This window comes from Nematostella vectensis, chromosome 15 (assembly GCF_932526225.1).
Source record: "Nematostella vectensis chromosome 15, jaNemVect1.1, whole genome shotgun sequence".
Taxonomy (NCBI): Eukaryota; Metazoa; Cnidaria; class Anthozoa; order Actiniaria; family Edwardsiidae; genus Nematostella; species Nematostella vectensis.
Window position 1 is genome coordinate 7,326,760 of NC_064048.1, and position 24,973 is coordinate 7,351,732.

The 24,973-nt window shown below is 40.4% G+C and overlaps 4 protein-coding genes across 13 annotated transcripts in view; 3 read left to right on the forward strand and 1 right to left on the reverse strand.

Annotated features, from left to right (window-relative positions):
* Positions 1-2,509, forward strand: part of LOC5509851 (protein-methionine sulfoxide oxidase mical3a) — a 30,974-nt gene extending 28,465 nt beyond the window's left edge. For 5 of the 6 annotated variants that reach the window (XM_048723144.1, XM_048723140.1, XM_048723141.1 and 2 more), the window contains 2 exons: positions 497-610; positions 1,457-2,509. In XM_048723144.1, coding sequence (XP_048579101.1) covers positions 497-610; positions 1,457-1,476 — 134 coding nt within the window. In that variant the 3' untranslated portion in view covers positions 1,477-2,509. The remainder of the gene's footprint in view (positions 1-496; positions 611-1,456) is intronic. The other variant, XM_048723142.1, reaches the window with a different exon arrangement.
* A 1,579-nt stretch (positions 2,510-4,088) lies between these two features.
* LOC5509848 (agrin) lies at positions 4,089-13,173 on the forward strand. Of its 2 annotated transcripts, none has more exons than XM_032378857.2 (8): positions 4,089-4,137; positions 5,745-5,883; positions 8,132-8,244; positions 10,116-10,298; positions 10,757-10,966; positions 11,249-11,548; positions 11,787-11,924; positions 12,479-13,173. In XM_032378857.2, exons 1-8 carry the CDS (start codon positions 4,104-4,106, stop codon positions 12,655-12,657), a joined length of 1,296 nt encoding a protein of 431 aa, XP_032234748.2. In that variant the 5' UTR covers positions 4,089-4,103; the 3' UTR covers positions 12,658-13,173. The 2 variants fall into 2 exon arrangements, with proteins under 2 accessions (XP_032234748.2, XP_048579104.1); XM_048723147.1 differs by having other exon boundaries at positions 5,748-5,883.
* A 1,278-nt stretch (positions 13,174-14,451) lies between these two features.
* On the forward strand, positions 14,452-22,061 carry LOC5509859 (galanin receptor type 1). Of its 4 annotated transcripts, none has more exons than XM_032378893.2 (3): positions 14,452-16,324; positions 20,109-20,177; positions 20,694-22,061. In XM_032378893.2, the coding sequence occupies exon 3, from the start codon at positions 20,708-20,710 to the stop codon at positions 21,764-21,766; it is 1,059 nt and encodes a 352-aa protein (XP_032234784.2). In that variant the 5' UTR covers positions 14,452-16,324; positions 20,109-20,177; positions 20,694-20,707; the 3' UTR covers positions 21,767-22,061. The 4 variants fall into 4 exon arrangements, with proteins under 4 accessions (XP_032234784.2, XP_032234785.2, XP_032234787.2 ...); XM_032378894.2 differs by having other exon boundaries at positions 14,453-16,324; positions 20,691-22,061; XM_032378896.2 differs by lacking the exon at positions 14,452-16,324 and adding an exon at positions 17,163-17,936.
* The window catches only part of LOC5509849, a 31,923-nt gene continuing 28,915 nt past the window's right edge, over positions 21,966-24,973 (reverse strand). Inside the window, exons 24-26 of the mRNA XM_048722798.1 lie at positions 24,165-24,293; positions 23,355-23,535; positions 21,966-22,237 (exon numbers count right to left, since the gene is read on the reverse strand). Coding sequence (XP_048578755.1) covers positions 21,981-22,237; positions 23,355-23,535; positions 24,165-24,293 — 567 coding nt within the window. The 3' untranslated portion in view covers positions 21,966-21,980. The remainder of the gene's footprint in view (positions 22,238-23,354; positions 23,536-24,164; positions 24,294-24,973) is intronic.

Here is a 24,973-nt window from a genome sequence, read left to right on the forward strand (position 1 = left end):
ACTCTAAATTTGTAGTGGAGCCTCCCTAACTCGAACTCATGCAACTCCAAATCCCCGCTTTCTCTAGCCTGCTTGCAGGCGGTACTCGGTGTTAATATCGCGGAAAACCCTCTCCATTCGGTGATCAGGCGCCATCTTGTATTTAAATGCACTCGCCCCTAGGAACTACGCGGCTCAAAATACAATATGGCGCCGATCACCGAACGGAGAGGGTTTTCCGCGATATTAACACCGGGTACCGCCTGCAAGCAAGCTACACTTACTCAAACTCCATCCTGACTTGAACTCGGATAACTCGAACTCCCTGCTAACTCAAAGTGCTCCCTAACATGAACTCATATAACTCAAACTCCAGGCTAACTCGAATAATTTTATGTTTCCCTTGAGAATTTCAAGTTAACAGGGCTCCACTGTATTCCTAAACATGTCTAAACTCGGTTAAACCGATAAGAATTAAAACCTTAAAACATAAACCTGATCTAACATGCATTACCAGATAAAGTAAAGATGCGACGCACGTTCCACGCGAGGCCTGCCTCGTTCCATGCGGGACAGTGTAAGTCCCTTGCGAGTCTCGCGAGGCCAAACTATCGACACTCGTGTAACATAAGTAAGTTTGTCACGTGAAAAGGGCTGGTACTTTGCATTTGATGTACTATAATTATAGATGTACTATAATCTTCCCGTTAACAATGTCTCAGGACAATGATTAGGATATCCGAAAAGCTATTCCTGCGGTGATTCCGCTTCCGCCTAGAATTTATACCCATCCCTGTAAATCAATCATGCCATCCCGTAGTCAAACATAACACCGTTACCATTCAATTCCCTTGCTGTATGCAGTCAAATGGTTCATGATGAAAATACATGAAAGGCATTGATTGGTTTAGAAGATTGATTGACTACGCACTACTCCCAAACGACACAAGGATTCAGGATTCGCCGAGGTCGTGCAACAACGAATTTGGCTAATAATGCCCGCAAAGATATACGCCTTCATCCCAGCAGGAAGTTGGGAAAGGCGCAAAAAGTCTCTAGCTCCTCTGAAGAGGAGAAGGCACAGCATACAATTGTAGTATTGGAGGACAAAAAAGTATGTTTCGTTCAGCTCAGCCGTTAGAAATATAGTTCGTTTTCTTATAAAAATGGCTGCGGTTTCAGTGGCCCTGGGAGTCTGGGTATTGCAGCTAAGTCTTTCCTCTGCCTTTACCGCTGAGTTCCAAGATCAAGTCTCGAGTTTTACAGCAATAATCAATAAATACTAAATAATCTAAGTTAGCAACTAAAGAAAAACTAAATCTTATAAATAAAACCCTAAACTTGTATAAAGTGAACATGTAGAGTTTCAACATGATCTAAATCCTATTTATAACTGAAGAAAAACATATTTGCGATGAAATATCCGTGAAGTTTTTGTATTCTATTTCAAGAAATTATCTTTTGCCTTTTTTTTCAGGTTTTATCACGTCCGTTTGATGAGAGCAAAACAGCAAAATCACGTGATTGCTGCCTCGTGTCACGTTATCATCACTCACGTGATCATCATACAATATTACGTGATTAGATTCCATTTCGTTATTGGTTGAACGTGATATATATTTTGCTAAAAAGCCTATCGTATCGTATACGTCAGTCAAAAGTCACGTAATTTGACAAACATCGTGGTGGCCATTATCACGTGATCACTTATTTGGTGGTAAGTTCACGTGGCTTTTATGGGCACGACGACTGCATCAGGCCTAGAATTTTAAATTAACAAATTACAAAATACGCTTCAAAAGCACTCGCCTTATTAAAACCAAAATATAAAAAAGCAACGTATATAACCATCTTGAGTTATAGATATAAGGGGGGGGGGGGGGGGTGTGAATAGGTTCGCAGATGGCGGATTCGGCCCCGAAATGCTCACGGATTACGGATTTTGATTATGATTTCTGCGGATTGCGGATTTGGGAAGTACGGTAGATCACAGATCTCTTCACAATTCGGGCGCGGATTTCGGCTTCGATGGTCGAATTTCGGATTTTAAATAAATTTCAATCCATGCTAGTGTTTATCTGTCAAACCATGCGGATCTAAGAAAAAATATGCGGATCCACGGATTTGCTCCAAAAATGTAGCGGATCCGCGGATTTACATACCCCTTCCCCCCCCCCCCCCCCCCCCCCCATATAAATGTCTAATATTATAGAGTATATAATTATAATTAAAATTATTGTAAATTGATTGAGAGAAATTTATTATGATTAGCATGATAAAAGCACTGCACTAGAATTTTAGAATTAAGTCAAAAAAATTAGTGCTGTTAGAAAACCTACAACTAAACATAAGGTATCTGTGTAATGAACACCTTTTTACCAACGTATTTCTACAGTTCTTAAAGATTGCAATTTGTAAAAGAACAATACGAGAGAGAAATAATAACATAAAGGATCAAGCAAGTTCCAGTCACCTTTGTGATTAGGCTTAATGTCGTCATAAAAAAAAAAATAAAGAAAATTACACAAGATTTGTCGTGAATCTTTCTTATATTGCGTTTTGGCTTACCTGTAGGTATGTCTTGTCCACTCAATAATCCGTACCATACATGGTGTTAACACTGTTTACACGGTATACCGGTGGACCGGACGAATTTCACATTTGATCAGCGGTTTCTTCACAGAAGTGACTCTTCACGCTGCCGCCAGGCCTTACCTAAACCTTTTCCCTTTTTTGTTTGTTTGTTTTTTCCTTTTCTTCAACCTTTTGAGAGGGTCCTGAAGAGGGTATAAAACGGGAGCCGGGATTCGCCTCATTTTGGACCGGGAAAACGGGATTAGGGTTACCGGGAAAACGGGATTAGGGTTACCGGGAAAACGGGATTAGGGTTACCGGGAACGGGATTTGTCTACCGGGAAACGAGAATCGACATGTTTCGACGGAAACGGGATTTTTCAAATTTTTTCTTCTTTATGCTATATGCGTTGTTAATCTATTAATTTTCGCATTTTAAGAGCTTTATAAAAGCATTTCTGTTTCAAACCACTTCAAACCTTGCTGCGCAGCTGACCACTTCCTAAGACTCCTAATCTTTCTAAATTTTACCCCTCTTTTTAGCCCCCTAAGTCTAAGAGATTTTGGTGCTCGTCCCATTTTTCGCGCGGTCAAATTCTCACTTATCGAACTTCTCGTCGGTTTTCTCCATTCCTCTGAGATTCTTTGCGCTCAAAACACACGGGAACGCTTGCTACGCAGGCTAGGTCAAAAGGTACGGCATCGTGAGTAATTCTTCAACCACCGTAACAAGAAATGATTTACCGCTATTTTAAAGACTAATGCATAGGCCCACGTTTTCATTCCTAATTTCGTCGCCATCCTGCATTTCTCGCCAAAATGATATCGGAAATGGACTATTGTTCTTTTAAGTCACCGACCCAGTAAAACCTCGCCTGTGCCAGCCTCATAGGTGTGGCCTCTAACTCCTGCGGAGGAATCTAGACCGGATAGTGACGTGACAAATGTATTTTATTTCCGCCGGAAGTCGTTTTACCTACGCCCGGTCGTTACCCCTTTCTGCAACAGTCTCAGACGATAGGGTGAACCTGACCTTTTGAGTTAAGTCGGTGCGGCTATTAAGAGGGCAGGTGATATCGAGTAACTTGCTGATCAAGACCGGCTGCACGGCGGATATATATTTAGCGCTGTTCTGCGAAATGTCAATTGTCCTAATTTCTTCTTTTTCTTTTTTGTCGCTGAATTTTAGTAAATCAGTGTAGTGTTAAATTCAGGCAACTCTATGCTCTTAGTACTATCGTATTTATGGTAACTTTCCGTAAGAAAATAATGAACTTGTCGTTGCTTGACAATAACGTCACACATGTCGGGTCCGGTCTTTTGACATGTATTTTAGCAGGATAGAGCACAGCGGTTGACACAGTTTCTTTTAAGCCAGTTTGCGCGGTACTGGTTGAAATAACAAGACCCCCATCAGTCTACGTGATCTACAAAACAGCCTGAGTCTTCCCAGCCAAGTATGTGCTGAAAGATTCCATAAGAGGCGAACTCAACAAGATCTGAGAGGATCACCCAACTTGTTATTGCCATGTTGAAAACGCAGGTTAAAAATGTGGAAAAACTGTCTCTGTCACGGGAAACCTGGTATGTTTTTTTTTTTTTTTTTTTATCATAGACTTCTATCCCTTTTTTTTCTTCTTAAACTCAACGACCTAGGGTCGGCTTATCTTGTCGGTGTAGAAAATTTCTACAGATAATACATCGTTAGTAACCTCATGACACTACGTTACTGTGGAAATGCTTCATGGTCGGAACTCAACCAAACCAGAGCGGTGCGACCCTGACTCTGTCACGCTGTCTTCAGCCGATTTCAGATGACTGTCAGGAGATAGCATATATTACCCCCCGAACGATAAAAACAAGTTGGTCCCTACATAAGCTTCCGGCCGGAGGACAAGATCACGGCAAAAATAGATTATCGGCTACACTGAGATGCACTTGACTAACAAGCCCTTTAATCCTATCTCTAGTGTATCTAATTTTTCTCGAAACAGGAATCAACTTCAGTTTTTAATTAGTCAAGAAAGGAAAACAGTGCCAAAAACAACCACGCCTGTGCTTACAATTGGGAAATATCCCGTCCTTTGACAATTGACATCACTCTTTTCTTGTTCCTCTCACGTCTCAGTCAAGTAAACACCCGGTTAATTACAGTCAAACAAGCTCAGGTGTACTCCCCCAGAGCGCTTCATAATTTTGTTATTTGAAATTTTAATCCAACGTTTGTTTCCAGAATCCCGGGGGGAGGGGACTCCGATAAAAAAAAAAAAACAGACGGATATGATCGTCGGCAAAGTCTATTTTAACCATAAGGGAGGGCACTTTGGGCGTGGTCAACAGAAATTCTTACCCACCCCAAAGTGATAGCAAATTGGGCGTGGACGAAGTAATTTTTAACCCTGATGGCAGAATCGGAAAAAAACGTAAAACACCCCTTTGGGAATAGCAATTGGTAGAATTTTTATACCCTAAGAGATGACAAAGTCCCTAAAGAATGGCAGTTGGTCGAAATTTTTTACCCTAAACTTACTTCCAACTTTTTCTAAGAGTCCCCCCCCTCCGGATCCGTTCATTCGAAAACGACTGTTAAATCTCGAATTGAAACCAACCGTTATTTTCTCGTTGAATTCGATGAACTTTAGCTCCTTGTTTATAAATTGTCCACAGGGATCCCGTATTACTCATACTTTTCCAATATTGCGGCAAGAAACAAAAAAGGTCGAGTTTACGAACCCGGAAAACAGCAATATTCTTTATTTAGGCGAGATGATTTATTTAATCGCGGGTTTTATTAGGAACATATATCTCGTAATTACATAAAAAACGAATTCGGGGAAAACCACTAATTTGATTAATAATTATAATTACAAAATAATCACTGAACATTCGAAAATTGAATGCAATAATGCGCTTTTCGAGGTCCGCACTTGAGCTTGTTTGACTGTATTGTATTTCGATTGAGTATAGATAGATAGCTGAAATATAAATCTTTGTTGTACATGGCTATTTCGTATCTCATTATTTGTGTCACAGTTTTAAAAGATAAAAACAATGACTAGGTTTAGTACTTGAGCTGTTATAACTGTAAGTATTGCACATCCTTGTACAGTCCTCTCTCAGCGTGAAGCGTTCTTAAAATGAGGTAATCTTCAAATCACTCGCAGAGTTCATATGTCATTTCCTGTCGGCAGTAGCGACCTCTGACGTTTCCCTGCTCAAAGTTATAAACCGGCCCCTACAGCAGAGTTCCGGTATTAACTTGAGTCAGCTCATCGAACGAGAAGTCCTCTTTCGGACCAAGACTTTGACCAGTACGGATCGTACGAGAAGGTGAGCATAAAAGAGCAACAAAATTTCTCGCATTTATCCCAAATATAAACCTTCCATAAATGCTCAGTCACTTTAAAGTCTTGAGGAACCCTCAAGGAAAGTCCCAGCTGTATTTTTTAGTAGAAAGGACTACGTTGTGACTCGTTTTTTGTCATGTTTGAAAAAAGTTTGACCTCTTATTGCAGATGGGGTTTACCAGAGGAAATATAAGTTAAGGGTTATCTTGCTCCCATTTGAGCGACAAAAACATAGATCAAAACAGTGTCATTTTTTTCTGCACTTTCGGGATGCAAGCCACAAAGCCATCCCTATATAATATCCTAAAACACCAATGCATTGTTGAACATCCCTAAAACCTATTTAATAAGGCTGTACGCTACTGTCTTAATTCTTAGCCTTTTACAATTACTCTTAGCATGGTTTTTGTTTGTTTTGTTTTTTTTTTCATGGACAGAGATTTATAAGTAGTCGCTTCCTCCGTTTCCAATCAAGTTTAAGTTTATTTTCTTTGCTCTTCCATCGATAGCATTACAATAGATTACTCCAGAATATCTAGAGAGGCACATTTCCACATTTACCCCAACCAAATATTTTTCTTTAGACACTTTACTTCAACCATGTAGAGAAGCTACTGATTTAGGCCGATCCCCATCCGATGCAAAAGCCATATTGCGTAACAAGTCGTAAACTTCCAAAAAAATCCAACAAGAAATAATACACTCAAAATAGTATTTTTTTTACTATTTTAATTGCTTCGCCAAGTGCGCTTCGAGAAGTAGAGCTAACTTCCCAAAAATTTTTAACAACAAATTTTCTAAATTTAGATTGTTTTTGCGTTCGCTAAGGGTCTAGCTTGAAACTTGAAACTCTTATTGACTAAAGCAAGCATTCACCTCAAGTTCCATGATCGAGTAGCTCGTATTTGTTTTGCCTCCCGAGTGGAGATTTCCGAAGAAACAAACGCTCAGGTCCGCTACATGTAGGGTAAGAAGGGTATTATTAACGGTGGGAAAGTTCATTTACAGCGACCTACTCAAGGGGAAATTAGTCCTTTACTCAAAACATCAGGATCTTTTTTCCTTCGCACGTTCGCTCGGTTCGGTGCGGGTGTCAGTTTGCAAGCTACTTCCTTTTATGCGGTTTCGTATTAACAAGTTTGTTAACATTCAAAACTTTTTTATTAAATTTTCTTTAAAGCTTTACCTTTATTTTTTATTTCGCCTTGGATAACAGTTTAGGTTTTTATCCTGAAATACTTGAACGTATGGAGACTAGTCTACCTGTAGGCTTTCATAGTTTTTCCGGCACGAAAACCCCGAAAAATCGAAATCCGAGTTTTCGGGGTTTCGTGCCGAAAACTATCAAAGCCTACAGGTAGGCTAGAAGGAGACAGTTTCTGAGGGGGGGGGGGGGGGGGGGAATTAAGACCATGTCAGTTCTACCACAGTATCCCCCTCCGTCTACCGGGACTACAGGAAGACCAAGCCGGGTAGGAGAGCTCATGTATTTGACTGCCAGCTCATAAAAAAATAAAGACCAATCACTCCGCCCTTTTACAATGCAGTTCCGAGTCACCGGTCAGTTACTTGTCTTATTCTTTTATGTTCGAGGACCCAGTGGTCTTTGCGGGCGCTCCAAAGGTTCAACGAAAGCACAGATTTGTCATTAATAAAGTAGTGAGATTTCAATCATGGACCGCCATTTTGAAATTCCCTTTAGATTTACTCAAGTGTATTAAGGCTTGGAACATAAGCTAAAACAGTCGAAATTTTGAAAGTTCCCTTAAAGTGAGTTAACATTGCCTTAAATGCACCATTTTTGGTCAAAACATCAAACTCGACAATGTTAGCTGTTTGGTAATATTTTATTTTGAGTGATGACGTCCAGCCGATCACGTGACTTTTGCAAATCAATATTTCAAAAAATGCTACGTTGGTGGATACGCTATGAAAAAAAACATTGCATGTTTTTATGTTCCTTTGAAATACGTCTGCACACTGTTGTCTTAACCGGCAAGAAAAGTTTAGCTCTTCGGTCACAAATCAACATTTTAATTCGCAGCAGGTCACGTGACTTAACAAAATATTTAATATTTTGTTAACGGCAGAGAAAATTCATTTCAAGCGAGTAACCAAGATATTTTCAATCAAATATCGTTAATATCATATCAAACTTCATTCGTAGATTGGAGTAAATAACAAAGGAGTGGGTGTTCGACATTCTTTAATAACGTCTTTTTCTTCCTCAGAATCAACATGAACATGACATATTTATTGCTGTGCATCACTGCACTATTTGTATCTGTGACTTCGCTGACGTGCATGTGTGAGAAGGAGAAGTGTAAACCTATGCAATGTAAATGTAAGTAAACAAATTCCCAATGATTCTAGGTGTGGGACCCTCAAACGTATTTCCCTTAAGCCTAGGTTAAAAGAAGTGCGCTGGCCATTTCAGGCCGAACAATGCTACCTCTCATATTGTGAAGTTCGCGTAGTGTTCCTTTCAAATTGTTTTCATGATTTCGTACTCTACACTTTCGTTCTCTATCTACCCCCAATGCTTCCCCCTCCCCCGATCTTCCACCCACAGCACCTATTTCCGTACCTGTCAACTCTCCCGCATTAGGCGGGAGTCTCAGGATTTTGGAGGGATTTTCTCCCTTTCTCGCGTTGAGCACGGAATCTCCCGCTTTTTAGCGATTATCGGTTCCGAAAAATTATTCTATAGAAAATCGTCATTTTGTCTATTTGCTATTAATATATTTAAAACAATAATTCCCTTGCTTAGCGCAATTTATCTAACACCCTCGTGAGACCTATAAGTGGATCTATTCGGGAGAGCGTTCTATACGGCAAACGCCTTCAAGGTTAAACCCACCCCTACCCCAAGAAAATGAATATACCCCACTCCTCCTCAAAAAAATTCTCAAGCCTTTTGATTTTCGGAGGTTGACAGGTATGTATTTCTGTCCTACAAGTATCAGCAATGCCTACAGACGTGTAGTAATTATCAAAGCCGGAAAATAAGTATACTATTACATGAGAGTATTAACTTAGCAGGCTAAATTTGGGGTTAGGCTTTCTTATCATCTATATTTTTAAAGCTTTTGTGATTAGCTAATAATTTTGAATAATTTTCACTATCTTTCTGGACTGACAAACGTTTCTTTAAATAACAAAAATGAGGATTTTGTACTGGTTTATGCCAACCAATCCTTAGTCAGGCATACTGCTAATTAATCTCAGACCGTCATAGATTATGATGCTGGGGCATCTCTCAGGAAGATTATTAGAGCTTAATCTTATAACGGGGGCGCTCGTTTTTCTGCAAGGCCGGTCATACTCCCGCTTTATTCTTTTTCCCGCTTAGTCCAAAAAAAAAAAAAAAATAGAACAATTGAAATTGAGCAGGGGAAAATTGATCATTGAAATGGAGGGGAGGGGGGGCTGGGTAAGGAAAGGAAGCCTTTTTTATTCCTTTATTTTTATTTTCTAAAATGCGACTACAATGAGGAGGGGGGGGGGGGGGGGGGGTGGGGCGTATGAACCAAACACCCTGATAAAAGAAAAATTAGAAACTAAAAACAATGTATCTTGACATATACTGCGGAGAAAAAAACACGTTTACCAATTGTAAACGTTTACCAATGAGTCCTTGAAATTTATTTTCATTATGAAAATATAAACATCCGCAACTCCTCCCATAAACAGGCAGATCTGTAAGAATAATAAACAACTTTGAGCTGGTCTAAGTGGATCTTTAACCTGTGGACTTTGCTTGTCATATCTGTAACTTGACCGTATTATGACCTCGGAATTTTGATGCAATCGCCATTGTGCTTTCACTTTCGGGGTAGAAGTGTTTTGATGGCAAAGTTCACCAATGTACCTCTTCGTATACCTATCTAAATATGCACAATGCAAGAGTATATATTTCTTTTCGAGAAATACCATTCCAACAACAAAAACAGTATTTTGTTTTTCCACCTTTTTGCCCTTTTTCCAAAACAAGAGTGTCCATTGCTCAACTTTATACCACTTCTGCTTTATTTTACACTTCATCATCGAAACTACCTCCCTGAAGTGTCAAGAGTCATTGGGTAACAAATTCAGCGTCACAGGCTAATATCGGCGTTCCTGTGCGTTTAATAAACAATGACCTTTTGTGATATCATTTTTAATAATTATAATGGTGATATACGTGAATGATAATGATGACGCTTCCTGTTTCAGCCGGTTATGTGAAGGATGTGTGTGGATGCTGTGACGTGTGCGCTAAGACCGTGACCCAAAAATGCGGGGGGTACTGGGGACAATTTGGCACATGCGCAGAGGGCCTATCGTGTGTGTTGCGCAAGCGAGGACAAGTCCTTAAGAATGTGCAGTTTTCATTCAAGCCAGGACACTGTGAACCAGGTGAGAAAGAGAGTGTGTGTGGTAATTGCAGACTACCAGAGTGCTTGAATGCACCGTATTTGGCCACCGTAATGTTTGATATAGAACTGTTTGTTTTTTATTGGGTCAACACATCGTACTTGTACCACCGATATTGTTGCTTCTCGTAGTTAGAGTTATTTCGGTTATTTTAGTTTTCGGGCCCGAAAATACTTCCGCGTGATTAATAAGATGTTCCTCAGACTTTCCGGGTTATTTTAAGACTTGTACAAAAAATTTATTATGACGATGACAAACAAGTTTTCTTTTCCTTTTTTTGTAACATTGAGCGGAGAATACATTATAAATATTACGAAAAAATGTAGCCAACTCTTTTTTGCGTCCTTCTCGGATTTTCTGTGTGATTCCTTAAGTATAGTAGATGGTTGTTTACTAGGTAGAGCGTTTTTCCCGTTTAACCGAGTGTTGATTTGACTCAGCCAATTGCGCGGAAAAGAGCTGTGGCCTATACGAGACATGCACAATGATTAACAACGAAGCAATCTGCGAGTGTCCGCGCATGTGCAAGGATAAGGGTGAGCCTGTCTGCGGGCTCACGAACGGCAAAGAGTACAAGAGTAGATGTCACCTGCGCAAGTATGAATGCAAGATTGGCGTCAAGATTGATCACGTGCCCGGCCCATGCAAACGTGAGTATCAGGCGCTAGGCTAGAGGTGGTAGAGGGGCGCGGGGATCCCCAAACCGACCCCACCCCACCTAAACCCTACCCTACCTTACCTTACGCCACGCTATCTACCCTACCTCACCCCTACCCTACCCTACCCCACCTACCCTACCCTACACCACACTACCCTACCGTACCCTACCCTAGCCCACACTACCCTACCATAACCTACTGACACCAAACGGCTTTTTGTTCAAAGTACCACCTCATTTTCGATATACAACTTCTAACATAGTTTTATCTTAGGTTGCTACCACGAAGAGAAGCCATACAAATTCAACGAACAGATCAAGAAAGTCGATTGCCAAGTTTGCACCTGTAACCATGGAACCTGGGCGTGCAAGACAGACACGTCCTGCATCAACCACTCCAGAAAGACAACCACGCCCGCGATTGCACCAATCACAGTCGAGCTAGACAGCCCGTGTGACCTATCGCCTAATGGTCCACTACGGTGTCCCACAGAGTTCGTGTGCCGGCCCGTTCCTGGAAGTCAGGAAATTGAAGGAATGATGGGAATGTGTATGCCCCGGGAAGGGATCATGGGTACGAACTTGCGTGACGTATTTGTACGCTATTTAAAAGACTGTTCACCCGACTTGCGTGACACGCGTTTGTCACGCGGTTTCGTAGGCTGAAAACCCAATGGCAATGAAATGCTTATCTCAGCATTGAATTGAGTCATCTTAAATAGAAGACCGAAAATTAATATCGATTGATCATATTTTTAAATATATATTTCATAAATGTATACCTTACACGTCTGGTGTCCTTATCTGTTTAGAACCTTTGTCTGAAGTCGATCCAACCAAGTTTCCCACCACCACAGGGAGACCGTTGTGTCCCACAATGACCTGTGCACCATGCAAATACGGATATGTGATTGACAGAACCGGCTGCCAGACATGTCAATGTGCTCAAAGTAAGTATCATCACCATCATCATCATCATCATCGCATTTCCGTTACCATACTTTTCATCATCATCATCACCATCATTATCACCATCATCATCATCACCATTATAGCCTTACCGTTACCATACTTTTCATCGTCATCATTACCATCGGCATACGGCATCATCATTATCGCCACCACCCCCACGATCATCAGCGATAGTCATCATCATCAACCGAAGTCATTATTATATAATAAATGACAGCAACATTATCATCATCATCACTATCATTGACGTCACAGTCATCATCATCACCATCCCTAGACCATCCCCATTCATTAGAGTCATAATGATCATTATAATTATCATCACATACCATAAACATTGGGGGGAGGGGGACGTAAAAGTCATGTCTTTATGCTTTGCATAAATGACAAAATACCCGGACACTCTTATAAAAGCCAGCTTATTATGGTCTGGATTTACCAATCATTGCAATTAAGTGTTGTTTAATAAAAGTTACCTGAGCCTAGCTCATTTTCTTTCTAATGTTCATTCTCATGGATGTCTTTATTTCAGAGCGCATCAAGAGCGTGTGTAAGCTGCCCAAGTTCGCCGGTCCATGCATGGCTAGCATCGAGCGCTTTTACTACAATGCTAAGATTGGCAAGTGTCAATCATTCGTCTTCGGAGGTTGTCTGCCAAACGGGAATAACTTTAAGACCAGGAAGGCATGTGAGGCCAAATGTATGCTGTAAGGAAGCGATTTGACGACGAATTCTAAGAAAACATGGAATGCAAAAAAGGAACTGATGGTTATGGCGTCCAGAGCATAGCAGAAACATTGCACAAAATACCTCGAAACGCCATAGCGATACGAAGAAAAAGGATTGAACAATCAATCAGCGAATGCCATACTAATATTACATTCACTTTTGATCATTTATCTTTTAAAAGCACGTTTAAAGGAGATATGAAAAAAAATGCATGCTTTACAGCGGCAGTTTATAATAAATCATTCATATACCCAGTCCCTTGTAGGCAAGTCAGGGAGAAATAATCACCTCTCGTTTTATATTTACGTTATTAGCCATATTGGAATTTATTGAAAAAGCTTAACAATAACAAAACCTTGAGCCATGTCGGCTTGTGAGGAGAACATTGATATGTTTGACGCAAGGCATAATCACTGTCTTGTCGGTTTAACACTGGATTTGACACTTTTTGTGAGTTTTATGATCATTTTATTTTTAATAAAATGTAGTAATCTCTGATCAATGGGTCTTTCGTGTGTCGATTTATCTTTCCAACTCCTTGACATATTTACGGCTCTGCCCAGGGGAACCTCCGTATACCTCTATTTTGGCAGAAACCCTCAGTATAAAGAACATTCAAAAGTCTTGATTTCAAATTCTTCATTCAAACTCTATAAAAAAGCTAACATTTAGCAGACACCTTCGATTAACAGTAACGAGTCTTTTGCCGGACCTATGCCTGTTTCTTAAGTAGACTTTAAAAGCACATTAACATACACTCATTGGCACCAGTCTGGCCTAGACGGGACGCTAGCACAGTCTATTACCCGTGCATTTCGGCAACCGTGTACACCTGTTTCGTCTGTATTAGGACTCGTCAGCATGGCATAGCCGGTTTGCCTCAGTTAAACTTTATCGGCATTAAACGGCAGGGCGACTTCGACTCGAACGAAGTGCTTTAAACCACAGCTTAGATCCATGTAGAATCTAAAGCTGCGACCGGGCTAGCGTGATACAAATAATCCAGTTTCGGGTTCCGTTGTGCCTGCTGGTCATAGGCACAGAGGGTAGGTAGGTAGGTGGGTGGGTGGGTGGGTGGGTGGGTGGGTAGGTAGGTAGGTAGGTAGGTAGGTAGGTAGGTAGGTAGCTAGGTAGGTAGGTAGGTAGGTAGGTAGGTAGGTAGGTAGGTAGGTAGGTAGGTAGCTAGGTAGGTAGGTAGGTAGGTAGGTAGGTAGGTAGGTAGGTAGCTAGGTAGGTAGGTAGGTAGGTAGGTAGGTAGGTAGGTAGGTAGGTAGCTAGGTAGGTAGGTAGGTAGGTAGGTAGCTAGGTAGGTAGGTAGGTAGGTAGGTAGGTAGGTAGGTAGGTAGGTAGGTAGGTAGCTAGGTAGCTAGGTAGGTAGGTAGGTAGGTAGGTAGGTAGGTAGCTAGGTAGGTAGGTAGGTAGGTAGGTAGGTAGCTAGGTAGGTAGGTAGGTAGGTAGGTAGGTAGGTAGGTAGGTAGGTGGGTGGGTGGGTGGGTGGGTGGGTAGGTAGGTAGGTAGGTAGGTAGGTAGGTAGGTAGGTAGGTAGGTAGGTGGGTGGGTGGGTGGGTGGGTGGGTGGGTAGGTAGGTAGGTAGGTAGGTAGGTAGGTAGGTAGCTAGGTAGGTAGCTAGGTAGGTAGCTAGGTAGGTAGCTAGGTAGGTAGCTAGGTAGGTAGGTAGGTAGGTAGGTAGGTAGGTAGGTAGGTAGGTAGGTAGGTAGGTAGGTAGGTAGGTAGGTAGGTAGGTAGGTAGAGAGATAGATAGATAGATAGATATTTTATTCATGGCACCTTAGAAAACATTTACATCGGCGAAATCCACAAATAATATGTTTTTCTTACTTTGTCTTTGCATTTTTTCTTCTTGTTTTGAATGATTAGGTGACGTCACCACCGTACGTTGTCATCAAGCTTCACATTTCTTGCCTTCATAGATTCAAAAATATATTTCGCTAAGCGCCGATTCACGTTTTCATTCCGGCTCAATCCCATAATCCTAACGAAATTATTTTCTTTGTTGGCATGGTGTCTAACATTGATACCTGCATGCGTTTTAAGGAATTCCAGTAGATTATCCCGATCATTTTTATAGGCCGGACATTCTAACAGAAAATGTTCTTCATCCTCCACTTTACCTGTCCGGCATACTAAGCATTTTCTTTCGTTAGGTTTTTTATATGGCTTTTCATGGAAACCTTTCCCCCCCCCCCCAACCACCCTTCCCCCCGTTAAAATATCTCGCAGAGCTGTAGCAGGCCTAGAATTATGAGGGGAGGGGTAGGGGACGGGGCACAGCCATGCCGCTACTGGTCGCTCCATGCAGGGGGCCCACAGAGCCCCACCCCTGTTACGGCGCCATCTCGCCGATGTTGTCCGTTTCGTAGTCGCTCTTATCGACGAAGTAATCGAGTGACGAAGAAAGCAGATAACAGCGCAAAGGATACGCAATTCCTTACTGATCTTTTTAGGCCCTTATTTCGGTATCCAATTCAGTCTTCATTTCCCTTTGCCAGTGAAAAGCCGATTTTATCAGTTATTAGGCTCCAGTGTACAGATATCGAAGTGATGTTATTGACGTTTGAGGCGGCGTTATTACCATAGTGCTGATAATATAATCACTTGGTTCGATTTTTTTTTATTAAAAGAAAGATGAAAAACGTTGGAAATGTTTTGTTTAAGATGTCTATCTCAATATGATAGGAATTAATCACAGTGCGGAAAAAATAACGATTTCAGCTCATAACTCTTAAACAGTTATCATCATTTCAACAAGCGGTTGACATACGCAAACCAACCGCAAGTTTTGTCTTCTAAGTAAACTGAAACTTAATGGTGAGTATGTTTGTTCAGTCGTACAAACAATATGGGCACCGGAACAACCAGAAAAGCAAGCAAGACCTGCTTCACATGTCGCCAAAGAGTCAGAGCACTCAGAAATAATCGAAAAGTGATGGAAACCTGATTGAGCGCCAAACCACAGCACTTTTGTATTGGATGTGTTTTCCCAAGTGCACTTAAACACCTGCTCTCTTAAGGCTGAATTAGACAGCACGATATAGTCGTATGTGACCTTCCTAGGAAATGTATTAGCCCTGAATTACACACTGTAACTTTCGTAGTCTAGCATCGTAGCGGAGTCGTCAAAAGAGTTGTATGCTGGTTTACACTCTACGACTCGAATTTTAGAGATAATGAATATAACTAGATCGTTCTGTCTTAATCAGTGTTCGGACAAATTGTTTCAGAACCACACAATAGGATCCCGTTAACATCCGATTTCGTAGTATCGTTACAGCCCAGAATTAAAGATCCTTGTCTGGAAATAACGCGTAGTCAATCAGCCATCTAAACCAATCGACGACTTTAATCTCTTCACTGTCGCGCCATAAACCATTCGGCTACACAGCGCAAAGAAATTGATTGGTCAAGGCGCTATGATTGACTCCACCCTAATCCCAAACATGCCGTGAGATTCGGTAAATTTGGCGGCAACGACCAGCCACACACACCATTCTCAACACAGCAAGCCTTCTCGCAGTTTATTATCTATAGGAAGCCAACAAGAGAATCAAATTGAACCAAAAGGCAAGAACAGAAAAATATTTTTTGGGGAGATGCTGCAACCTGTATATGAAAAATGCTAATGAAAAAGGTATAGTAAATTTCGATGTCGATTGAAAATGCTTTTTTTTCTAAAGTTTTCATCCATGTTTTAACATTCGTTTTGAGATCTTTATTAAAATGCAAAGATATATAACACCAACATTAGTAATAAACTGAACTTTGGCAGAATTGAATAGAAGTGTTTGGTGTTTCATATTTAGTTACTGTAATCCGATATCACGACGACTATTTGTGTGTTATGGAAGTGCAAAAGATAAACGCCACAAAACATTACTCACAATTAAAGTGCATCGATTTACGACTAATAACTCAAATGCTTTTAATACATCTTTAAAAGTATTATTTTTCCTCGTTAAACAAAACGAGTGTGGGACTGAGACTGAAGCGCATTAGCATTTGTGTGATCGTTTGATTTAAGTGAGTACCCAAAATTGGCTGATGGGCAAGGAGGATAGGGGTTTGCGCACTTATATATATTATTATATTAAGCATAATATTTGACGACCCTACAATAAGAAATGACCTACTTTTTAAAGGCCGGGGGGGGGGGGGGGGGGGGGGGGGGTGGCGGGTACCCACTCCTGGGCACGCGCCTAGGTTATGTGATTATTTACGCCACTTAGATTATGATATTTACACATGTTTTTGGCAAATTTTGTAAATATAAATATCTATGATTTGAAAGATTGATACGTGTCGTGCAAGCAGACCTACCATCTCAAAAACAGTAGACAACTCTTACGTTTGTTTTACCTCCCTGGCCTGTCATTAAAGAAGGGCAATCACGCCGCCATTTTATGCTCTCGCTCAATGGCGAGTCACACATAGCATTTATTTATATCGGCCAATTCAACCAAGAAACCAATATATTTTCAATCAAATATCGTCAGTAACATGTCAGACTTCATTCGTAGATTGTTAATTTGAAGTTTCCTTGTGAATAATCCGCTGTATTTTTATTGATAAACAATAATAAAGTAGTGTTTGATCGACATATTTTAATGATGGCTGTATCGGCGGTAAACAACCAGTGAGATGCTTACAAAGATGACATCTAAAGCTTAAACTATAATATTACATTAGTGACTTTTTCGGTTAACACCCACGCAATGATCCCTGTTTGTAAAGAATTAATAAAAAAATTAGGAGATGAATTGTGTGCTAATAATTCATTGAAATGAATGTGTGGTGTTAATTTTTTTAAACCTTCCCGTCTAACATGTGTTGGCCTTTATAATTCTAGTGATAATCTAAATCTTGGCTCCTAGTTTTTAACTTAAAAATTATCAAGTTTATTTTATTTCATTAAAATTATATACGTACGTAAAGATTTTATATAGAGATTTTGTAACCTCAAAGAGTAATTTGAGAGCGTTGTTTAGGATGATTTCTATATTGCGTTGTTTTAGTGAGATGAAAAGGAAGGAAGCGCACGTCGATGAAGTTTAGATAGGCCGTTCCTGAATAAAAGATTATTCACTATGACAACAAGGGGTTTAAATAGAATACACGTTCAGCTGTCCCAGTAAGGAGTTGATCGTGTAAGCCCTCTATGGTGAATCTGGAAAAAGAAAACGTGAAAAAGGGGAGGTGGAAAAAAAACGGAGGAAAAAGGGTAAAACAGTACTTTAGTTTTGCAAGTAAGTGCAGAGGGCAAGGTAAAGTTATTTATTCCTTCTTTAGTTTATATTTATTTACGAGAAGGTTTTGATTGTTGATCAGACGAAAACAAAATGGAACATCCTAAAAAGGGATAAAAAAAAAGAAAATGAAATTGAAATTGCAAAAAAAAAAAAAAAGAATTTTTGTGCGCATTTTCGCATCCTAAAAGAGTCCTAAAGTTTATATAAAAGCGATCAATCAACGGGGCGGTTAAAAGTGCGTTTACGTACTTCTAATCAAATACTTTCTTGTATATAAAAAAGAAAAATAATTTTAAAAAAAACTACTTCCAAGTCAATCAAATCGTCCAACCTCTTACGTTTCAATAATATTTATTTTCTCCTCTTACGGAATGACTAAATACTGTAAAAAATTAAAACAGAAAAGTCAGAAAACTTTTTCAAAATAATTTTATACATGAACAATAGATAACATATATCAATAGCAATCAATTGCGCATCAAATAAGATAAATGTAATACAAAGAATGTAGAAAGGAACACTTAGAAACACCATATGTATATTTATATTCTTCCTAATTCGTGTATTCCTATGATCAAATAGTAGAAATAACGAATCAAAGAATTGTCAATCGAAATAAAAGAGAAATAAATAAAACTTGAAACTCCTAGAAACTCACTCATAGAGATCGGTTTTTTTTTTTATTTCGCAGTAGCCTAGAGAGTAATAGGAAAACCAGTAATTATCGCTTCTTAAAAAGCACTAACAGTTCTTTCTCGATAAGCTTCTTTTCTACCGTCCATATGGAAATATCGCGATAGCGAAATATAAACTTGCTCTTTATATTAATAAGATTCTATATTATGCTCTTTTTATAAGAATGTCTGTTTTTGAAATATAGCCTGATGGGCGGCCCTTCGAAAATAATTTTCAAACAATGTCACGCTAAAACGAACTCCGTGACAACAACGTTGATAGCGAAGAGGGTTTTCGAGAAAACTGTTGAGTATTTATGTCAGGAAACTACAATTTTTTTTTTAATTGTATAATTTTTTTTTGTATTATTGTAAATTTTATGTATAATTGTATTATTTTTTTAATGAAATGATCAGGATTGGCTAAGCGCTGATTACATTGGGAACTTCCCAGAGTAGTTTGTAACGATAAACAACACTTTCGATAAGTCCAGTTTCCAGGTCATTTTGGCGGGAGGTATATTTGTGAGTTTTAGCTCCCATACATATCTTCCGGCTACCGGCGGCCTCCCTGGATCTCTCACGAAAAGTTCCATGTATATGAGAAATCATACATTTCCGTGGCTGATTTGGAGAAGCAAGATATATGCATATATAATAAATAAATGCATATATATTCAATCATAGGCTGAACATTACTTTATAACCGTAAAATGAGCGCGATGGAGCTACCGGCTATCGGAAGATTTCCCTAAAAACCCGCTGGGCTTCAGTTATTTTGACCATAGTCTGTTTCTATTTCCTGTTAATTATACACAATTGCATATTGTTATCAATCTCATTTCCTTATGTATCTATCTAGTGGCTTCCAAATCGATAACGCACTCTTCAAGAAATAAGTTTTTCTTCCTCTTCGCTTTGTTTTAAGAAACGAATAGAAAAAAGGTAATGTGTTCTTTCATAGTTGAAAACTGACTTCTAGCATCGTTGTGTGACTGATCACATCTTTGTAGTTGCTCACACGCCATCTATGATAAGGAATAACTTTTCTTTGCCTATAACCGCGCTACTTATTCTGTTATTTGACAAAGAAGCGATGATGAAGAGTCTGCGACTCCTCGTTAACAAAATATGAATATTGGAAAAGACTTATGCGCGACGCTTTGGCGAATGATTACCGCAATTATGGTGGCGCCCAAGATAACTATTTGTTATGTAATTATAAAAAGCAATTCCTAACTTTTAAGTTTTATTAATCAACGCTAGCTTAAAGCTATTTCAAAGCGAGGTGAGAACCCTGGTGATCGTCCTGAAAATATTATGTCATTCTCCAGCAATAACCGTACATAGGTAATAATTAGTCATTACAGGATTTAAAGTAGTGTTATCAGTAGATAGACATTGGTGCTACCTTAGGGGCTTTCTTCTTGTATTCGTATCACGTTTTTGTATCTAATTAATTAAAATGCTTCTTATTCAACTTTTTTTTTTGTAGATTCAGGTCGAGGATTGAAGAATTGAGAGTAAGCAGTTGTCATCAACTATCGAAGTTTGCAGTTTAAAGGTAGGGATATCTTCTGAAGATATCTCAGCAACCAGTTTGGACCTTGAATCAAAAGGCCAAAGACGGTAGCATTATTGGCGACTGTGGTTACACAAAGCAATTGTAGACGCAAACCTAATCACTACAAGTCGTAGAACTCTTAACGGAAGTACGTACAAACCAGCTTGAAGAGGGCAGCCCGCTGTTTTAATCCTCTGAGTTGATGCGACAAGTCTCGAAGCGCCGTTTGTTATCCGAATTCATGGTACATAGTATCAGGGGAGTGTCCCTAATAGTATCAACAGTGTGTTCAACAAATTGACTAGAGAGGCAATCGCAGCTTTGGAAATCCCTCGGCCAAGTAAATCCCGTGTAGAAAGCATCCAGTCGCATCGGCTAGTTCCTTGAGGCTTTTGCGATATCTTAGTTTCAATTTGGTAACTGAAGAATAAAACTTTGTTTTTTAGATTATTGCTTCAAGATTTCAACATATAATTTGTGCTCCAATATTGAGTTTTACTTTTTTGCCAACAGTAGAAAGTCGCCCAGAGATGAACAACTCAACAGATGCCAACATCATTGTCACCAACGAGCAGACGTTTCGTTCGGCGCTTTATATCATCTTTCTCGTCTGGGGGACGACTGGAGGCTTCATTGTAATAAGCGCTTTGTACGCCAAGCGATCTCGTAAAAGCGACAACGACATCTTCCTGATAAACCTCACTTGCTCCGACGTCTTGACGATCTGGTTCTACGTCGGGGTGCAGTTTTATATCATGTCGAGTAGAACAAAAGGAATCTTCTTTTGTCGGTACATCTGGCCTTTTATGAGTGTCCCTCTAAGTGTATCTATCTTTACGACTTCGTCGATGGCTGTCGTACGAAGTCGAAGCGTCGTCTACGCCTGGAAGCAAAGTCTAAGTCGAAAGTCGGCAGTCTGCTGGGTCTTAGTTCTCTGGATTACAGCGATTGTTGTGATCATCCCAGCGGCTACGGTCTCAAAATCGGCCCTCGTGTACTGCAAACTACATTGGTCTAACCCAAGGCATAGGAAAGTCTACACCGGGTTCCTATTCGCCGTCCAGTATGCCATTCCGTTAATTATCGTCACCTGTGCTTATGTCGCTATTGGTATCAACTTAAGAAAATACGAAAGGAACGTCGTGCGAAGGAACGTACGGAAAGAGAACTTTGAGATCATCAAGGCTCTAGCAATTGTCGTAATACTATTTGGCATTCTTATGCTTCCGTTACAAGTAGGTTGGATGCTGTGGGAGTTTGGTTCACCAACATGGAGGCGTGCCTTACTTCATGCCATGAACTACGCTGACGTAATATGCATTCTTCACAGTTGTCTAAACCCATGCATCTATGGGATACTGCCAAAGCAATTCCGGCTACAGTATCGTAAATGGTCAGCGGAATTATTCAGAAGCAGGAGCTTGCGTCAGAGCATGCGCCGTGAAAATACCGCTGGACACGATTGTGCTCAAATATTACAAGACAAAGGAAGGGGAGAGAACGGACTCTACCAAGGCTTGAACGGCCCACAGGAAACCATGGCAACGGCTTTGAATATTGATACCAATGTTTGTGAGACCGCGACTTGACGTTGAGCGCGTGGGGAAGAGGGAGGAGGGGGGACTGGATCCGACTTCTGAACATTGTTTATCTGATTTTATTTTGAATCTTATTATTTAAAAAAACTACCATTAATAAATATATAAGCTGTAGTTCGCTACTTAATTGATTTTTTTCTTTTCTTTTTTGGCGGCAGTTTAAGATTACTCGAATAAGTTTGAGTAAGAGTTGTTGTTAGTAACACTATCCTTTACTTTTATTGTTATCAAAGTCCGGACAGTTGACATACGTAAACACATAATAAATTGAACATACTCCTAAAAATCCCATGATCCTCCCTGCGAGTGTAGAGCCGTACACGACGAGCGCGACGCACGCAGGGGCAGTAAACACCGCCGCCCGTTGTGCAACCAGCGGTATCTCCCGTCTCCACAGCGCATGCACCAAGCTGTAGTGTGAAGGGAGCGAGAGGTGAAGGATGAGCATCTCACACAGGAATCCTGAGAAAAGAAAGAGTCGTGATGATGATATGGGTGGAGCATTGAGCAGCATTAGAAGCGGTGGATAAGAGTCTGGAGCGAGAGCGCGGGAAACCTGTGGTAATCTTAGGAGTTTGCTCTTAGACCTCTTTTGCAAGACGGCGAATAGTATTAGCGCGATTTCCTGTAAGTTAAAGTAGAAATTCTTGACGTACAGTATAAGGGCAAAAATAAACAAAATACCAAAATCAAAAATGATTGATACGTAGTCCCAAATAATATGGTATTGTCACGTCATAATAACGAATTGACCAAGCTAGATCGTTTGATATGAGTGAAAACAGACGAGCATTGATTGTCTGATGATACAAGAGCGCAGATTTTGACGTGGTCGAGTTGAAGGCATGGGAAGGCGCCTTAGGCACCCGTCATAAAACTCATGTCTGACCACGGATCACAGATAACATCGAAATTGTTGATTTTGTTCTCACGTCGAACCCAAAACCCAGTGGTTAGAGGCACAGATACTACAGAACGACGCCAACTGCGCCAACTAGACACGACGGAAAAACCTGGAAAATTCGCAATTCGAGATAGAGAAAGAAGACACAATTTCTTACAATAGCCATAGGTTCCTTGTATTCCGGACTGATTTTTGCCGAAACACAAATAACGTGAGGCCGAAATGCGCATACCCAGATTTTTGCTTTCTAAGATATTTTTCCTTGATCATCCTTGCGCTATTTATGACCTCAGGGACGAAAAGCTCAAATTTCAATGACACTTTACAAAAAGTCGCATCAATTTTAAAAAAGTCGCATTTGATATTTTGTTTGCTATTACTCACTAAGTACTTAGAGAAATTTTCCGCCTTATTAGATCTGAAATGAGCTTATTTGAAGCGCTAAGTCATGCTTTTCCGTCATGTCCGCCAACTAGGCTCCCTAACGTGTGAAAAACTTGATTTTTTCCTGTTTATTTGACTAGACAACGCGCGCTATTAGAACCAATCAGATTACGGAATTCGTTTCCATGCTCGCTAGATTAAAAAAAAAACATAACATGCTAGCCTCTCTATAATGGGCATGGGACCCATGGATAAGCGTGATAAACAAAGAAATACAACATGCTAACTCACCTATTACGGCCAGAGCGCTTGAAGAACTCGGCCATGCTGCTCGAATGGTTCCAATATATAAACAGACGGGTAAGAGGAGAGCGATAGGGAGAGCTGGGGATGACTTGAGAGGGCGTAGGTCACTTAGGACCACCCCCTCGGGTCTAAGTAGAGATGTCAAGACTGCAGCGCAGCTTGTGACCTGTGGGGAAGGTAGAAAGATTAGTTAAGTAAGGAACTGTTGGGAGGTAGAGAAGTTAGCTTATTAAGGAACTTTAGAGGAGGTGGAGAGGGTATAGGCTCGATTCCAGCTCGTCTCTGTGAGCCCGCAGTACGTGCTCCCATCAACGGCTGGATCTCTGGTCTGACAGTTAGTCTCGAGACCGAAATTTCAGCCAATCAGGAAAGAGCCTGGTTGGTTTTCATGGGGAAGACCGCTAACCATTAAAAAGGCTCAAGTAAACCGCTTGTCGCCTTGAACGCGACGGGCTAGAAGAATCTGTATTAAAAACGTTTCTGATAGAGAGTCTCATATATTCCCTGTCAATGGCTTTAAATTATCTTTTACATTCAAAGGATGTGCTCAGCCTACAGGATTCGGAAATTTGCTCGGGTTTACACAAACTCCTCGTCAACGACGCGACGGCAGAACGATAAACAATGAGAACGATCGAAATTATGTGCGGATCAGCGAGTACATCTTACCAATAATTCACTCTTGCATATCTTACCCATAATTCACTCTTACATCTTGCCCATAATTCACTCTTGCATATCTTACCCATAATTCACTCTTACATCTTACCCATAATTCACTCTTGCATATCTTACCCATAATTCCCAATAATCCGTAGGTGTGCTGAGCAGCGCTAGTGCGCATGTCACAAGCACAGATATGTTGGCGAGTAAGGATGAGCACAGAGCCGCTGAGACAGGTGGGAGCTTTTCCTTTTTGTCCTCCTGAAAATGATTTGATCAAATGAGACAGGGTGGAAGGAAGTGGATGCTTATGATGATCAAGCGGCTGAGATCATCCCCTGGCTTCTTTGATTGGCTGTGTTGCCTGTCCTTTTTGTACTCCAAAAAAAGGTTGGATAAGCTGGGGTTTCATTTCGCCAGCTACTATTTTCCAAAAGCCGGCTACTTTTATACAAAAGTCGATTTATGTTTTATTTGAGCCAACAACTTTCATCCCCTCTACTTGTCAATTTCCACCGCCTACTCTGAAACCCCTGGTGAGAAAAAATGAGCCAGGCTAGGTGGTGGATGGTAATGATGATCAAGCGGCTAAGAGATTAAAGAGCTCTGCTCTTTAATCACCCTTATTTTTTCTTTTTTAAGGTGCCTTATTAGCTTGGATTGCAGTATGAAGACAACTTCATAGGTGTCCTTATCAGTGAGGTTCCGTTATAATAAGAGTAAATTTTTATAGACACCCATGGTGCCCTACTTAAAGAGCCCTTATTTGGACATTTGTATAGGTCTCAACAGTGTCCATATCAGCGGAGTTAAACTGTTATTTGGACATTTGTATAGGTCTCAACAGTGTCCATATTAGCGGAGTTAAACTGTTATTTGGACATTTGTATAGGTCTCAACAGTGTCCATATCAGCGGAGTTAAACTGTTATTTGGACATTT

Coding starts and splice junctions, on each gene's coding strand:
- LOC5509848 (XM_032378857.2), top strand. CDS start 4,104: ATGTGGAAAAACTGTCTCTGTCACGGGAAACCTG. Junction 5,884..8,131: donor AGTACGGATCGTACGAGAAG/GTGAGCATAAAA, acceptor TTTCTTCCTCAG/AATCAACATGAACATGACAT. Junction 10,299..10,756: donor GCCAGGACACTGTGAACCAG/GTGAGAAAGAGA, acceptor GATTTGACTCAG/CCAATTGCGCGGAAAAGAGC.
- LOC5509859 (XM_032378893.2), top strand. CDS start 20,708: ATGAACAACTCAACAGATGCCAACATCATTGTCACCAACGAGCAGACG.